The sequence below is a fragment of the Rhinolophus sinicus genome, chromosome 15 (assembly GCF_057876585.1).
Source record: "Rhinolophus sinicus isolate RSI-liver-muscle chromosome 15, RSI-T2T, whole genome shotgun sequence".
Lineage (NCBI taxonomy): Eukaryota > Metazoa > Chordata > Mammalia > Chiroptera > Rhinolophidae > Rhinolophus > Rhinolophus sinicus.
In genome coordinates, this window is record NC_142515.1 from 73566922 (window position 1) to 73581823 (window position 14902).

Below are 14902 nucleotides of genomic sequence, written 5' to 3' on the forward strand. Positions count from 1 at the left end.
CTAAAACCAACCGACTGGGACTTGGACACGGGCAGAACCCTTTCCAAGGTCCCACATGCACCCAAGGGGAAGGCCTGTGACGAGGGGTGGGATCACGGGCCACCTGAGGATCCCATCACACCCCCGCCTCCATCCTACCTTAGTACCTGTGAGCACCAGAGGCCCCAGGGGCCAGCCTCCCTGATTTTCCAGGCTCTGGGGTTCTGGGTCTCCTCCCCTCTATTTGGGCAGCCCAGCCCCTTCTTCCCAGGCACTTAAATCTCAGGCCTGGAAAGGACCTGTCCCCCAGGAGCCTTACTTCCTTCAGGGGCCAGCTCCAACGGCCTGGGACCACCAACCTGTGGAGGATCCATGTTCCTCTCTGCATTCACTGCACCACCAACCCATGTGGAAAAAAGAGGTACCTTTATTTGAACAGAATAAGTACACGGGCCCAAGGGCGAAAGCTCCCAGCTCTGCCCAGCGGCCTCCAGCCAGGGCCTGGCCCTCGTCCTCAGCAGGACAGTTCACAGCCCTGATCCCTTCACAGCATCGTCCAGCTTTATACAGTCAGCCTGCACAGAGCAGGAGCTTCGGGCCTCCCTCACCAGGCCCTGGAGGGATGTGCCTGAGGGGCCAGGCACAACCGCTCCCCAGCAGCAGCATGTGGCACCCAGAGGTGCTGGACCAGTCTGGCGGGTCCTGAGGCACAGCCCCTGCCCACTCTCAGCAGCCTGGGGCCTTTGAAGTCTTGAAGCCAAAACACCTCACTCCGTAAATCCAGGCTTGAGGAGACCCAGATCCCAGGGAGGGTGGGGGGGCTCCTCTCAAAACTGGTGAGTAAAGCTGAGGAGCCTGATCGTGGACTCATGCCTTCAAGCCACTCAGCTGGAACCGGGCCTCCTCCGATATGCCGAACTGCTCCAGGGGGTCCTGTGGGGTGGACAGCATAACATGAGCCCCAGCCCCCAAGCCACCCCCGTCCTAAGCCGTGTGCCCCATGCCCACCTTGCCGGTCATCTTCTGGATCTCATTCCTATAGAAGATGAGGCTCCGGCGCATGAACTCGTAGCTGGGGGAGAAAGTGGCCTGTGTTCACAGGGCTGGCTCTACCTCCACCCCAGGCCCCCGGGCCGCCCATGCCCCACCTGGCTCGACGAAGAGCCCCCATCCACTCCTGACACTGCTCCTCGCTACGGCACTCAAAGTGGTACTTCCTCTCCGGATCCTCGATGAAGCCTGCAGAGGGAGGGGCCCCGTGTGTCCCTGCTCACTCCCACCCCCACCAACCACAGGTTTCGCCTGTCTGCTGCCACTGTCCACAACTGCCCCCTCCTCCAGCCCGGGCTCGTCGCTTCCCACCAGCTGTGGGTTGAACTGTGTCCCCCAAAAGGGTAACTTCAAGGCCTAGCTCCCAGAATCTGGGAGCAGGGTCACTGCAGATGTAATTAACGTGAGGCCACACTGGAGTGTGGTGGACTCCTAATCCAATAGGACTGGTGTCCTTACAAAAAGGGGGAATTGACAGACACACAGGGAAAAGGCCAGGGGGACGACGGACGCAGAGAGGAGAGTGATGCTTCAACAAGCCAAGGAATGCCAGAGGCTGCCAACAGCCTCCAGAAACTGGGAGAGCCTGGGACAAATCATCCTCAGAATTAACCAGTCCTACCGACAGCGCAACCTGAACTTCTGCCCTCCAGCAGTGAGAGAAGTTAAGTTTCTGCTGTTGAAGCCCCCCAGTCTGTGGCAGCCCCAGGAAACTAAAGTTCCGGCCTTCCCTGAAAACTCCATCCTCTCAAAGAGACCCAGAAGAATCCTCCGGGGTCCCCTGCACAAAGCCCGGCACTGAAAATGGGTAAAAACAGCAAGCATTGACCCGAGGGCAATGCTCCCCAAGAGAAGATAAAGTCCTCGCGGCCTTGCGGTGGCAGCTAGGGAGTGGCTGGGACGGATGCGCGCAGCCTGCATCACAGGGAAGGAGCCCAGCCCTAACCCCGACAGCAAACTCTGTTCCTGGGGCGGGGAGGGGCAGGGCGGAGTTGGGGGTCATGACCGGCATAGCCCCACCCCCCGCACTCACTGATGGAGAAGCCGCTGGGCTCTTCCTGGGTGATTCTGCAGTGCTCCAGCAGCAGGGCTCCAACGGGCTGGGGGCAGACGGGGCGCATGGGCGGGTCACCCGAGGACCCCAGGACCCCAGCCCCCAGCCCGGGACCCGCCTCCCCGCCGCCCTACCTCTGCCTCATCCGTCCGGAAGTAGAAGAGAAAATTAACCACCAGCTTCACCAGTCGCCGCTTCACCACTGCGGACACAGGGCGGGCTCGCGAGGGCTCGGCGGCCGCCCAACCCGCCGCTGCCCGCCCGCCCCGACCCCCGGCCCCTGGCCTGCTCACCGCTGCCCTTCTTGGGACCCCGCATGCCCAGTTCGGCCGCCAGCTCGGCCGGCTGCCTAGACAGCGCCTGCAGCTCCTTCTCGTTGTAGCGCATGGCGCCCCGAGGCCGAGAACGTAGAGTACCGGCCGCGCCCTACCGGCCGTCGTCCCCGCTCACGCCAAAAACGTCCCAGGGCACGTCCCGGAAGTTCTCCCAGAGCTACTGCGCCGGCGCGCCCCAGGCCTGCCCATCCTGTCAATCACCGGCGAAGGGAGCTGGTGTCCCGGGGGCTGCAGAGACCGAGGGGAGCCCTCGTGGGGTCCACGGGAAAGTCAAAGACAGACTGTTATATGTATCATGCAGTGTTAGGCCCAGGATAGAAAAAATAAAACACCCCTACGACCCGTGGCGCCCTTAACTGAAATGGACAAGAATAGGCGGAAAGTCTGGGGACAAGTCGCTGCCCTCCTTCCCGCGAGAACTGGCTTTAGCGAGTACAACCGACCGAGAGGCCATGGAGAGCCCGTTGGGCATGCGCACTTCAGCTTCCGGCCTGCCCTCTGTAGGTCCTCACACCTACAGAGCTTCTCGTTCGCGCTACTGGGTGGGCCGGACATGCGCACATGGGAGGCCCCGCCCCGTTTGCCCCGGAAGTGCATTCGTAGCCCGCGGCGCACGTACGCAGGACGAAGTCGTGGCGGTAGTGGAGGCTGAAAAGGCAACGGGACCGCTGCATCCGGTGCAGGTGTAAAGCGGAGCGAGAGCGGCGGCCCCGGAGCCCGGAGTTCCCTAGGAGGTAGCAGACGTGAGCGAGGGGCGCCTGCGGCGCCTGCGACGGGGGCGCAGGCTGAGGGCGGGCCGCCGCGTCGCCCCCTCCCCGGAGAATGACGGGCCTCTGGGTCCCCGGAGCCCTCCGCTCGCTTGGGATTCTCCAAAGACCCGTTGGGATTGGGTCGGGGTAGCAGCTCACATGGCGCCTTCCGTGTAACCGAGGACCCCTCTGAGCATTAATTTGTATCCGTTAGTTGACAGGCTCTGTGGTACGGGAGTCACTCGGTTTCTCTGAGCCTCAGTTTCTGTAACTGGAATGGGGGTAACAGTGATCACCAGTTCCAGGCCAAATAAATAATACATAAGGTCCTGGGAGTAGAGTGCCCACCGCCGTGCCGAAGGCCACCGGAGCCAGTTAGCTGGCTGCATTTCGCCGGCGAAGCCCCGAGGTTAAATGACTTTTCCACCATTCAGACTGCGATGCCCGGTCAGCTTCTTTCTTTTATCCATTGGCCTTGCAGAACGTGCGAGAGGAGCTCCCGATAATAAACTGTCTGCCAGGTTTAAGGAGGTAATAGTATGTTCATCAAAAGCTGCCATTCATCCGTGCTCGGTCCTCTGCCCCGGAGGCCGCCTCTGCTCAGTTTTTTAAAGCCGTCTTTATCTTTGTAAACATCATTCTTTCTGGATGTGCTGGTGTTAGACGCGACCTGCTAACTTCTTACGTGATTGATGAGGGCGTATTTCTGCCTCCCACCCACTCCCACTTCAGCCTCCTACCCTGGATGCGTTTACATATCACAAGCTTTAGTCAAATTATTAGTTCTGTTTTCTGAGACTGAAAGTATTCTTCGTCGCTAAGGCAAGTTACAAGTTCATCTGTGCGGTTTTTCCTGTACTGTTCTCCCCCAACCCCCACCCCGAACTAATTAATGTTTTCATTTTTTCTGTTACCCTGACTTTCTTTTCCTCCTGTTAATTTTTCCTCAAAGTTCCATCCACCTCAAATGGTGATAGACTGTATTTTTCCACAGGTTTAAACGAATTGGTCCTTTTTTAAAAAAAATTTCCCCCATAGAAACATCTCTCCCAAATGCTGACATACTTCTGCTTCACTTTGTTCTGGTTGCTCACCTTACAGAGAAGCAGTTGTCCTAGAACTTTCTGTCAGTGCTCTCCCGGGTTGGCTTGTTTCCAGTCTAACTATCTCCTCTTCCTTGTGTGAGCCCATCAATTGCAGGGTAGCTTTTGAAGAAATTGATTGATGGATTGATTGATTGATTTTGAGTCCTGAAAATGGCTTTATTTACTTACACTCACAGTTGGGGCATAAAATGGAAACTCTGGGTTAAAAATCTACATTGAAAACTGTGGGAGTATTGCTTCTCTTACATGCTCAGTTCTGAGAGTTCTGGCCCCATTCTGCTTTCTAACCTCTTGCTTCTGATATTCTGTCTGTGCAAATGGAAGATGTTTCTCATTGGTGTGAAGTTTCATGATCCATTTATTGAGAGTCTTTTTGCTTCTATTGGAAGGAATAGGTCCTGTCAGTCCTGGGGCATTTTCTTTCAGTTTTTTGGTAATGCTTTTGTGTTAGCTCTTTGATAATATTTCTTTGATAATATTCTCTGTGTTTCTGTCTGTTTTCACTCTGGAATTTCATCAAGGTTCTTCCACTGCCTCATATGTTTTCATTTTTCTGTTGTTTTCCTTATGAGATATTTATTTGACTCTTACCTCCGAGCTCTCATATTCAATTTTTTGTTTGGATCACCCTGTCTTTCCCAGGGTTCATTGCGGTTTTAATTCACTGTGCTAACCCTTGGCAAGATGTTGTCACCATCTATTGAGGTTTCCATCAGGTTTATTTTTTTTCCTCAGCTGAATAGGGATTTTTTGTGTCTGTTACGTGAAGTTGCCACCTCTGTGTGTGAGAGCTGTCTATGCTTCTCATCTGATGGGTCTCACTGCTCAGTCGGCCTGGCAGGGAGCTGGTATTTTATTTGGGGCATGAGGGACCCCAACTGTTAGTGTCTGAGAATGCTTTCCCTGGCGCTCCTTCCCCAGAAAAGTCTCCTGAAGTCCTCCCTAAGCTGGGGGCCTCTGACCTGGGCCACCTGCCTTTGGACATGGTGTAGGAAAGGGCAGATTGCCTGCTGGTCACTGGGCAGCTTTTGATGAAATCCCCTCTTCAATCTGGCCCTCACCCACAGCCTCTCTGTGCCTGGCTCTCAGCCCAGAGGCCCCTCATTCCAGTTCTTAGAATCAAACTGATCTGCCCAGGAGCCCAGATACCTGTGCAAAGACCTTCACCCCAGGCTGTGAGCTCTCAGTTCACTCGGGGTGGGAGTACTGCTAGGGGAGGAGGGACAACACATGAGCAATGGTCTTGGAGTAACCAGCAGTTTTGGTTTCCAGTGGTTACTGGTTTTGCCCTGATTGGTGAGCGGTTGAGTATTTACATGGGTTTAGATTTCCCTAAGTCAATCAGATTGTCTGGACGAGCTTTTCCCAACCCCAGCCAGCCACTGGCAACATAGGAGCTTATTCTGGCCATTTAGGATGGAGGGATGCCGGGATGGGGCGGGGAGGGGGGTGCTGCGGCAGGAGTCCGGGGTGAGAGACAAATGTGAGGGGCATGGTCTCCTTGCCTGCCTGTCTACCAGTCCCGGGGAGGCCCCAGTGACAGCCACCAGGTTCTGCAAGCTCACTGCCTCTCCCCTTTGCTCTCCAGGTTTCTCCCCGGTCCAGTAAAACCCCAAAGCCCTCACCATGGACTTCCAGCATCGCCCCGGGGGCAAGACCGGGAGTGGAGGGGTGGCCTCCTCTTCGGAGAGCAACCGGGACCGCAGGGAGCGTCTCCGGCAGCTGGCTCTGGAGACCATTGACATCAACAAGGTGAGGTAGGGCTGGAGGGGGCTCCCCATAACCTCCTTTCTCCCCGGGGAGTCATGGTCCAGATGTCACGCCTCTACCCTTGAGCAACCACCCAGCTCTCTGGGCCTCGGGTTCCTCACCTGTAAACGAGGGAACTTAACCTAGAGCAGCAAGTCTCCACTGCCCACCCAAGACCGCCTGCTGTCAGTGACCCCATGTTTGAGGGGGTTTCCTCTGTGTAAGGGGTTTTGTTTTGTTTAATTACCCAGCGGCGTGGAGAAGCAGTGGTGAGGGCCATGACGGCATCATGTAGGTTGGTACCATTCCAGCCACGGGCAGTGAAGGGCAGCATGTTTGTTCAGCTGCACAGAGCTGTTGGTAGAGCAGGTCTCCCCCGGCACTGCTGAGGGCCATCCTGGGCACCACAGGCTCCTGAGCAGCATTCCTGCCCTTACCCACTCGATGCCAGGAGCACATCCAGTGTGATAACCACAGATGTTGAGTGGCCCAGGTGAGAGCCCAGCAGTCAGTATATGGCTCCCTTAGACTTTGAAACCCTCTGAGGTGTGTGGGGCCCATGCCTGTTCTGTTACTGTCCCCATTTTGCAGGTGAGGAAACAGTCATGTGGAGGGAGGGGTCATCATTGTCAAAGATGACACAGCCACTGGCCAGTGGAGTTAGGGTTTGGACCCTGCCAGTCTGCTCCATGCCTGCCCCCGCTGCCTTGGTTTATGGCCAGTAAGCTGTCCAGCCCACAGCACTTGCAGAGACATGGGTCTCCATGGTCTTTCCCTTAACCCGCTTACTTATCCAGCTTGTGCTGGGACACTTGGAAGGCTGGCAGGGTTTGCTGCCAGAACCAGGCCGAGGAGCTGGATGACCAGCAGTGCTGTTTGGGCTCTGCCTCCTTCTAGACCCCAAACTGCCACAAATATGTGGCCAGGGATTCCCTGGAGATGCCCACTGCTAGAGTGGGGGCCAGGGACCAGCAGTGTCAACCCCAGCCCTGCCAAGTGGTCCCCATCTCCACAGGGCCCCAGGTGGTCCTGCAGTGCTGCCCTGGGAGTCCCCTGCCGGGACAGCCCCAGGCTTCTCCTAGCCCTCCGTCCCAGGCAGACGGCTGTGGGGCCGCAGGGCGCCGTCTCCCACAGTCTTAACGGGCTGTGCCTCCGTCCCCAGGATCCTTACTTCATGAAGAACCACCTGGGCTCTTACGAATGCAAGCTGTGCCTGACACTGCACAACAACGAGGTGAGTTCTCAGCACTACTCCCTGTGCGGCCCACATCCTCTCCCCAGGCCCCGCCGGCAGGGTGCGCTGCTCCCCCATCCTCAGGGCTCTTATTAACCTGACTCGTCGTGGTTCAGAATGCTGCCATCGTTCAGAATGCTGCCGGTGGCAGAGGGGCTCTGACTGGGGCCCGCTGGTCACTCCACGTGAAGGCCACGCCCCTTTGTACCCAGCCTCTGACTGGCACTCCGGGCCCCGGAAGTCACCACTGCTGTGGATTTCTTGCTTGCACGTTTTCCTTTAACACCGTTGGTGCCATTGCCACACAGGTGTGCGTCTGTGAGCACGGGGCACTTCCGGAACATTCTACATTGGGGTTTGAGGTCTCATGGCGTGGTTCCTGTTCATTTCCTTTAATGACCGTTAGGTCATCCATACGATAGTCTGACAAGTGCTCACTGTGCAGTAATGAGCAGGCTCCGTTTGTCCTTTCCCATGTTGTACATTTGCTTTGTTTTAGAATTTATTTACAACCATGGACAGTGCACTATTGAATAGCCTTGAATGTCAGAGTCTCTCCCTTCTGCACTGTGGACACTGGGGCCCTGCTCCCAGCAGGCGGACAGGATGCCAAGTCCATCCTGCTCACTTTGTCCTTAATTGTGTCCCTGTGTTCCCACTCCAGGGGAGCTACCTCGCGCACACCCAGGGGAAAAAGCACCAGACCAACTTGTGAGTACATCACCCCCACGCCCAGGGTCAGGAGCTGACACTTCCCTAGCATCTGTGAGCCACACCAGACGACAGCGCAGAGGTGGTCTGGGGCCAGCCTGGCCTGCAGTCGGAACACTGAGCCTTGCCAGGGGTGGGGGGGTGGGAGGTACAATTGCCTGGATGTGAGAGGACCAAGGGGATGCACCTCTCACTTGGCAAGAGTGAGGGTTCTGTGGAGAGAAGACGGGTGGGATTCTCCGGAGGCGCCTCAGTAGGAAGTGGGAAATGTGTTAGGAAGAGAAAGGTGCTCTTGTCTGTCCCATCCCCACCCAGCCCCCTCACCTGGCAGAGGCACTCCAAGGTCAGTGAGGGGGCAGGGTAGCTCCTGGCACTGGGGCCTGTGGCCTTGGCAGCGTGTGTGTGTAGGGACCACAGTGCCATGTGCATCCCGCCTGCAGGGCCCGGCGAGCTGCCAAGGAGGCCAAAGAGGCCCCAGCCCAGCCGGCGCCAGAGAAGGTCAAGGTGGAGGTGAAGAAGTTTGTGAAGATTGGCCGCCCAGGCTACAAAGGTAAGTCTGTTGGGGGATGTGGGGGGCGCCACAGCTGGCACCAGTGGGAGTGACCCTGTCCCTGAGCCACACAGACACTGCTGTTCACTGGTCTTCACTCGCCCACCCACCTGGGATCTGTCCCACCTTCCTGACGTGAACTTTCCCAAACACAACTGCTGAGTACAGCATCCCTTGTGCACGTCTTAGTGTCGTGGGAGCTCATAATTCTTCACATTCCTGGGAAGATGAGTGAAGGGTGGGAGGGACAGCAAGCCTGCTGTGTCTCTCCCCTGGGAGCTTGGAGCGTGGCTCCTCTTAACCTAGACCGGAAGTGGAGTGGGCGAGAGAGGGTCTGTTCGCAGCAGCTTCCTCAGTAGGACCTGGCAGAGAGGAAGGCTCTGGGTTACCTGGGTCGGAAAGCAGGCCCCGTGACCCACTTGGAACCCAAGGGACTGTGTTCTAACAAGGTGGGGGCGTCCTGTGGGTGACTGGCTTTGTAAACAGGACGTAGCGTGCAAAGGCCCTGGGGCAGGCCACCTTGCTGAGTGAGGGCGGGAGTGTCAGGATCCAGGTGGTCAGCCACCAGAGGCCTCTTGGCCACAATAGGCTGTCTGGTCTCTGTCCTGAGTGTGACGGGGAGATGTTGGAGAGTTTAAAGAAGAGTGTGAGATGCTCTGGAGCTGTGCGGAGAATGACTTGGAAGTCCCAGGAGCTCTGCTGCCAAGGGCACCCTCCCTGGGAGGCAGGGGTGCAGGCCCTCACTAGTCCCCCGCCCCCAGTGCCTGGTCCTCAACTCCTGCTCAGTGCGGTCCCAGGCCTTGGGTGAGGGTAACATAGCCCGTTCTCCCACTGCAACCCGCGACCTCCAGGTGACTTCCCCTAGTGTCCCTCCCTCCATTTAATGGGTCCTTAGTTTCTGGGGGGGGGGGGGCAACCAGCCGGCCTGGACCTGAGACCCTCGTGTGTTGCAGTGACCAAGCAAAGGGACACAGAGATGGGGCAGCAGAGCCTCCTCTTCCAGGTGAGATGAGTCCTGGGGTCCGGTCATGATGGGAGGGGCTCCGGAAGGCTGTGCTGCCACTTGGCCGTGTCCCCACAGATCGACTACCCTGAGATCGCCGAGGGCATCATGCCTCGCCACCGCTTCATGTCAGCCTACGAGCAGAGGATCGAGCCCCCTGACCGGCGGTGGCAGTACCTGCTGATGGCCGCCGAGCCCTATGAGACCATTGCCTTCAAGGTAGCGTGTGCTGGTCCCCATGCCTGTCCCTTAGTGCAGCCCACTCCAGAGGTGCTCCTTCTGGTAGGGCCTTGCCTGTGGGGTGGGAATCAGCGTCCCAAGGTAGTGCCTGCCAAGAGTGGACCCCCCCTGCATGTCCAGCAATGACAAGCCTCTATGCCAGGCTGGTCAGGGATTCTGTGACCACATCGTGTGCCCGGGCAGACAACAGTGAAAAACAGCATTAACCGTGACTTCCCTGGGGCGGTGGGGTCGCTAGGCAGCAGAACCAGAATGTAAGCCATACCTGCTGCCCCAAGAAATTGAGCTCTAGCCCTTCTCAGGGCCTGGTCCCCTGGGCCATCTCCAGGGCTGAGGGGCAGTCTCTGCCTGAACCTGGGCCCTGGAGGGTTTCTTAAAGGCCCATCTCCACCCCCCCACATACCCCCACCCACCCACCCAACCTCCCCACGCAGGTGCCGAGCAGGGAGATTGACAAGGCCGAGGGCAAGTTTTGGACTCACTGGAACAGGGAAACCAAGCAGGTAAGTTGCTCCAGGTCTAGGCAGTTCCAGGACCTTCCAGCCACTGCCTTGGCAGTCCTGTCCCCCTAGCCAAAGCCCCGAAGAGCACTACTCAGTCTTCCCTTCCTCTCCAGTTCTTTCTCCAGTTTCACTTCAAGATGGAGAAGCCTCCGGCCCCACCGAGTCTCCCTGCCGGGCCTCCTGGGGTGAAGCGGCCACCGCCCCCACTGATGAATGGTTTGCCCCCACGGCCGCCATTGCCTGAGTCTTTGCCCCCGCCCCCGCCAGGAGGCCTGCCTCTGCCCCCCATGCCACCCAGTGGGCCTGCGCCCTCAGGGCCCCCGGGCCCTCCCCAGCTGCCCCCACCAGCTCCCGGGGTTCACCCGCCAGCACCAGTGGTCCACCCACCAACATCTGGGGTCCATCCCCCTGCTCCTGGGGTCCATCCCCCAACACCAGTGGTCCACCCACCAACATCTGGAGTCCATCCTCCTGCTCCTGGGGTCCACCCTCCAGCTCCAGGTGTCCATCCTCCAGCCCCAGGGGTCCACCCTCCTCCATCTGCTGGAGTCCACCCGCAGGCGCCAGGCGTGCACCCACCGGCTCCTGCAGTTCACCCCCAGGCACCAGGGGTGCACCCACCAGCTCCTGGGGTCCACCCCCCAGCTCCAGGGATCCACCCTCAGCCTCCTGGTGTCCACCCACCCCCTCCTGGGGTTCATCCTCCAGCTCCTGGGGTCCACCCCCAGCCTCCAGGAGTTCACCCCTCCAATCCTGGGGTCCATCCCTCAGCTCCCATGCCCCCGATGCTGAGGCCCCCACTGCCCTCAGAGGGCCCTGGGAACATTCCACCCCCTCCCCCAGCCAACTGAATAGCCGCACCCTGACTCTGCAAGTCTGCATTTCTGTTTTCCTATATTTTCTCCCAGAGCGAAGTTTGATGTTTCTGTATAGAGCTATGCTGTGTGCCCAGATCTCATTAAACAGCCTCCCTGGCACCTGGATGCACTGCTGTGGTGGTGGGTGGGCTGGGGGGCTGACGGGCATAGTGGCACCACTCTCCTACGGGGTCCTTCCACCACGTGCAGGGTGGCTCAAGGTCAGGCTTCGAGTCCTTGTGGCCCACCAGACTGTGGGTGCCCTGATGTGTTAGCTGTGTCCTGGAGATGGCAGGGTGGAGGACAGGCTGCCAGTTTGCAGCAGGGCCGGGGCCGTCCTGCGGGGGTAGAGCAAAGCACAGGATCTTTGCTGTCCTCGGGCTCTCCAGGCCAAGATGTCTGTGCTCCCGAGAGCCTCCGGTAAATGGGCAGGAGATCCGAGCCCTAGTCGGATCTAGACACTGCCCTTCTCTGGCCAGGCCCACCCACCCGGTGGTCTGAACACCCAGACATCTGGTGCCCCTCAGGGCCTGGTCTGTCCTCCAGCGCATGGGCTCTACCCCTCTGTTCTCCTACAGACCTGATTCCACTGATGTTTGGCCCATCTGGGTCGGTCACTCCCTGCTTACATTCCCACTCTGGAGAGAAAAACTCGTCAAGGACAGTTGGACAAATCAGTCACAGGCCACACTTTGTATCACTGGTGGGAAGGAGATAGAGGTGGGCGGTCTGGAACAGAAGGGGCTTTGAGGAGGCCCAGGGTTGTGGCAGACACGGGTGCTGGCTCCCAAGGTCACATCCCAGGAGGAGATAGGGGCTGTTGTCCAGCACACACACACCAGGCTCACCGATCCATATAAGCAGGGGCAGCCCAGCCCCTTGCAGCTCCCAGGATGCGGGCTGCACCTCTCTCTCGGTTGGCCCTGGTGCTGTGGGCCATGGGGGCCCTGCTGAGGGCCAGGACCCCTGGAGAGGAGGCCTTGCCTGGGGAGCCCCATGCAGGCACCGGGGGTCTCATCTTCCACCAAGACTGGGACTGGTCGCCCCCAGGTGTCTGGCCCCCAGGCAGCCCGCAGGACCCCCTGTGCCTGGTGGCACTGGGCAGGGACAGCAACGGCAGCAGCACCCCACTGCGGGTGGTGGGGGCCCTGAGCCGCTATGAGCGGGCCTTCCTGGAAGCTGTGTGGCACGCCCACTGGGGGCCCCGCGACCTGGCTACCTTTGGGCTCTGCACCCCCAGCCATGGGCATGCTGCACTGCGCACTCTGCGGTGGCTTCAAGAGTGGCTGGGGGAGCCCAGGGGGCAGCGACTGGTGGTCCTGCACCTGGAGGAAGGTACGTGGGGGCCCAGGCTGGGCGGGAAACCCCACTCTGGTCCCCAACCACCACTTGTTTGCATGGTGACCACCATTTTCCCAAATAAGAGCCAAGGGCCCTCCCCAGCCTCCTGGGGAAGTTGCTAATGGCCCGGCTCCCCTTGACTGGGCTGTGGGTCTGGCCGGAGGGGTGTGTGCCCTTATCTTTGCCATATCTGGGGGTTGATGGTTCCCAGTGCCGGGCTCCCAGATCTCTCCTGCATTGCTGGGGAAGGTGCCTCCTTCATCTGGAAGGAGCCCAGGGGTGGGGCCAGCAATCCTAAAGGTTCAGTGGAGGAATGCCCCTTCTGCACACTAGGCAGCCTGGGGTGGGAGGTGGCTGTTCCCTAGGGGCCACTGGCCTCAGATCCACTTCCTAGAAAGGGGCTGCCCAGGTGATCCTTGTGGGCCTTCCCCTAGTTCCCCAAACCCAGAGACTCTGTCAGTCCTCCCAACCCCCCCTGTCCCGGCAACGTCCTGCACCTCGTGTCGGGCTGTCCAACCTCTCCCGCGGGCTCCCCAAGGCTCCTAGTGGCGGTGAGCTCCTTGCAGGCCTGCAGGACAGACTTGGAAGAGGGACTCGGCCTCAGTGGCTCAGGCGTCCCCCTTCCCCATTGTCCTGGCGGCAGTTACATGGGAGCCAGCGCCCTCGCTGAGGTTCCAGGAGCCCCCACCTGGAGAAATCAGCTCCCCGGAGTTGGCGTTGCTGGTGCTGTACCCCGGGCCAGGCCCTGAGGTCACTGTCACAGGGGCTGGGCTGCCCAGTGCCCAGGTAACAGGGTGGAGGGTCATTTCCCCGCCCCCAGGAACCCTCACCCAGGGCAGGGGAGGAGGATCGGGTTTCAAAGGGTCTGCACTGAAGAGAAAGGCTCCAGGTGTCCAGGGTGGAACCGTGAAGGGCAACCGACAAAGCAGGGGCACCCCTGCTCCCACCACCCCCTGCCCAGCCAGGCTGAGAGCACCAATTTCCTCAGAGTCTCTGCCTGTCCGGGGACACCCGCTACCTGGCGCTTGCCGTGGACCACCCCCCAGGGGCCTGGCGCAGCCCTGGGCTCGCCCTAACCCTGCGGCACCGCGAAGAAGGTAGGCTCCATCGAGAGGGAGCGGACTGGGGCGGCTACCCTGGGCCCAGACCCTGAGCCAGCCACTCTCCCGCGCAGGTGCCCTCCTGAGCACCACCCAGCTACAGTCGCTGCTGTTCGGCGCCGACGGCCGCTGCTTCACGCGGATGACCCCGGCCCTCCTCCTGCTGCCGCGCCTGGGGCCCGCGCCCCTGCCCGGGCATGGCCGGCTGGACAGGTTGCCTTTCCCATCGTCCAGGTACGCGCTAGCTGGGCCCAGGAGCGCGGAGGAGGTGGGGGAGGCGCCGCCTTGCGCACACACCCGACCCCCCTCGCCTTCCAGACCGATCCTGGAGCCGAAGGAGCCACCGCCCAGCACCGACCCCTTCCTCGAGACGCTCACGCGCCTGGTGCGCGCGCTTCGGGGGCCCACGGACCGGGCCTCGCCTCCACGCCTGTCCGTGGACCCAGGAGCGCTAGCCGGCTTCCCGCAGAGCCTTGTCAACCTGTCAGACCCCGCGGCCCTGGAGCGCCTGCTCGATGGCGAGCAGCCCCTGCTGCTCCTGCTGCCGCCCGCCGCGGTGGATCCCGCGCCGCAGCCGCAGGGACCTATGTCCTCGCCATGGGCCGCGGGACTGACGCGCCGTGTGGCCGCCGAGCTGCAGGTGGCGGCCGCCGAGCTGCGTGGCCTCCCAGGGCTGCCACCCGCTGCCCCTCCGCTGCTGGCGCGTCTGCTCGCACTCTGCCCGGGGTCCCCGGGGGACCCAGGAAGCCCCAGTGGCCCGCTGCGTGCGCTGCTTCTGCTAAAGGCACTTCAGGGCCTGCGCGCCGAGTGGCGCGGGCGGGAGCGTTACGGGCCGGCGCGGGCGCAGCGCAGCGCGGGGACCGGGGCCGCCGGCGGGCCTTGCGCGCTGCACCAGCTAAGCATAGATCTGCGCGCTGAGCGCTCAGTGCTCATCCCCGAGACGTATCAGGCGAACAACTGCCAAGGTGAGTGCGGCTGGCCGCAGTCTGACCGAAACCCACGCTATGGCAATCACGTGGTGCTGCTTCTCAAGATGCAGGCCCGCGGGGCAGCCCTGGAGCGCCCGCCCTGCTGCGTGCCCACGGCCTACGCGGGCAAGCTGCTCATCAGCCTGTCGGAGGAGCGCATCAGTGCGCACCACATGCCCAACATGGTGGCCACCGAGTGCGGCTGCCGATGACCCTGTGTCGCGCCCCGACTGGCGCCCAGCACTGCCCATATTTATTCGAACCCCAATAAAGACCATAGCACGCGGCAGGGGTGTCCATGAGTGTTTGGAGGCAGGCGGGGTCGTCGTTCGCCAGCTGTCCTTTGGCGCACAGGACTCCGGTCATCACCGTT

The 14902-nt window shown here is 60.3% G+C and overlaps 3 protein-coding genes across 7 annotated transcripts; 2 read left to right on the top strand and 1 right to left on the bottom strand.

Annotated features, from left to right (window-relative positions):
- Positions 1-388: 388 nt before the first annotated feature.
- On the bottom strand, positions 389-2850 carry PLEKHJ1 (pleckstrin homology domain containing J1). Of its 3 annotated transcripts, XM_019743993.3 has the most exons (6): positions 2377-2850; positions 2218-2285; positions 2063-2129; positions 1128-1218; positions 988-1051; positions 389-912 (listed from the first exon to the last, which is right to left on the bottom strand). In XM_019743993.3, the coding sequence occupies exons 1-6, from the start codon at positions 2468-2470 to the stop codon at positions 847-849; spliced, it is 450 nt and encodes a 149-aa protein (XP_019599552.2). In that variant the 5' UTR covers positions 2471-2850; the 3' UTR covers positions 389-846. The 3 variants fall into 3 exon arrangements, with proteins under 3 accessions (XP_019599552.2, XP_074193603.1, XP_074193604.1); XM_074337502.2 differs by lacking the exons at positions 988-1051; positions 1128-1218; XM_074337503.2 differs by lacking the exons at positions 988-1051; positions 1128-1218; positions 2063-2129; positions 2218-2285.
- Positions 2851-3000: 150 nt separating this feature from the next.
- On the top strand, positions 3001-11240 carry SF3A2 (splicing factor 3a subunit 2). Of its 3 annotated transcripts, XM_088792214.1 has the most exons (10): positions 3023-3152; positions 3649-3698; positions 5862-6025; positions 7185-7256; positions 7921-7967; positions 8408-8517; positions 9471-9520; positions 9599-9739; positions 10195-10263; positions 10377-11240. In XM_088792214.1, the coding sequence occupies exons 3-10, from the start codon at positions 5900-5902 to the stop codon at positions 11112-11114; spliced, it is 1353 nt and encodes a 450-aa protein (XP_088648340.1). In that variant the 5' UTR covers positions 3023-3152; positions 3649-3698; positions 5862-5899; the 3' UTR covers positions 11115-11240. The 3 variants fall into 3 exon arrangements, with proteins under 3 accessions (XP_019599526.1, XP_019599527.1, XP_088648340.1); XM_019743967.3 differs by lacking the exon at positions 3649-3698 and having other exon boundaries at positions 3001-3152; XM_019743968.2 differs by lacking the exon at positions 3649-3698 and having other exon boundaries at positions 3019-3161.
- Positions 11241-11393: 153 nt separating this feature from the next.
- Positions 11394-14816, top strand: AMH (anti-Mullerian hormone). The gene is made up of 5 exons (XM_019744001.3): positions 11394-12455; positions 13105-13247; positions 13450-13558; positions 13636-13795; positions 13880-14816. Exons 1-5 carry the CDS (start codon positions 12014-12016, stop codon positions 14739-14741), a joined length of 1716 nt encoding a protein of 571 aa, XP_019599560.2. The 5' UTR covers positions 11394-12013; the 3' UTR covers positions 14742-14816.
- Positions 14817-14902: the final 86 nt, after the last annotated feature.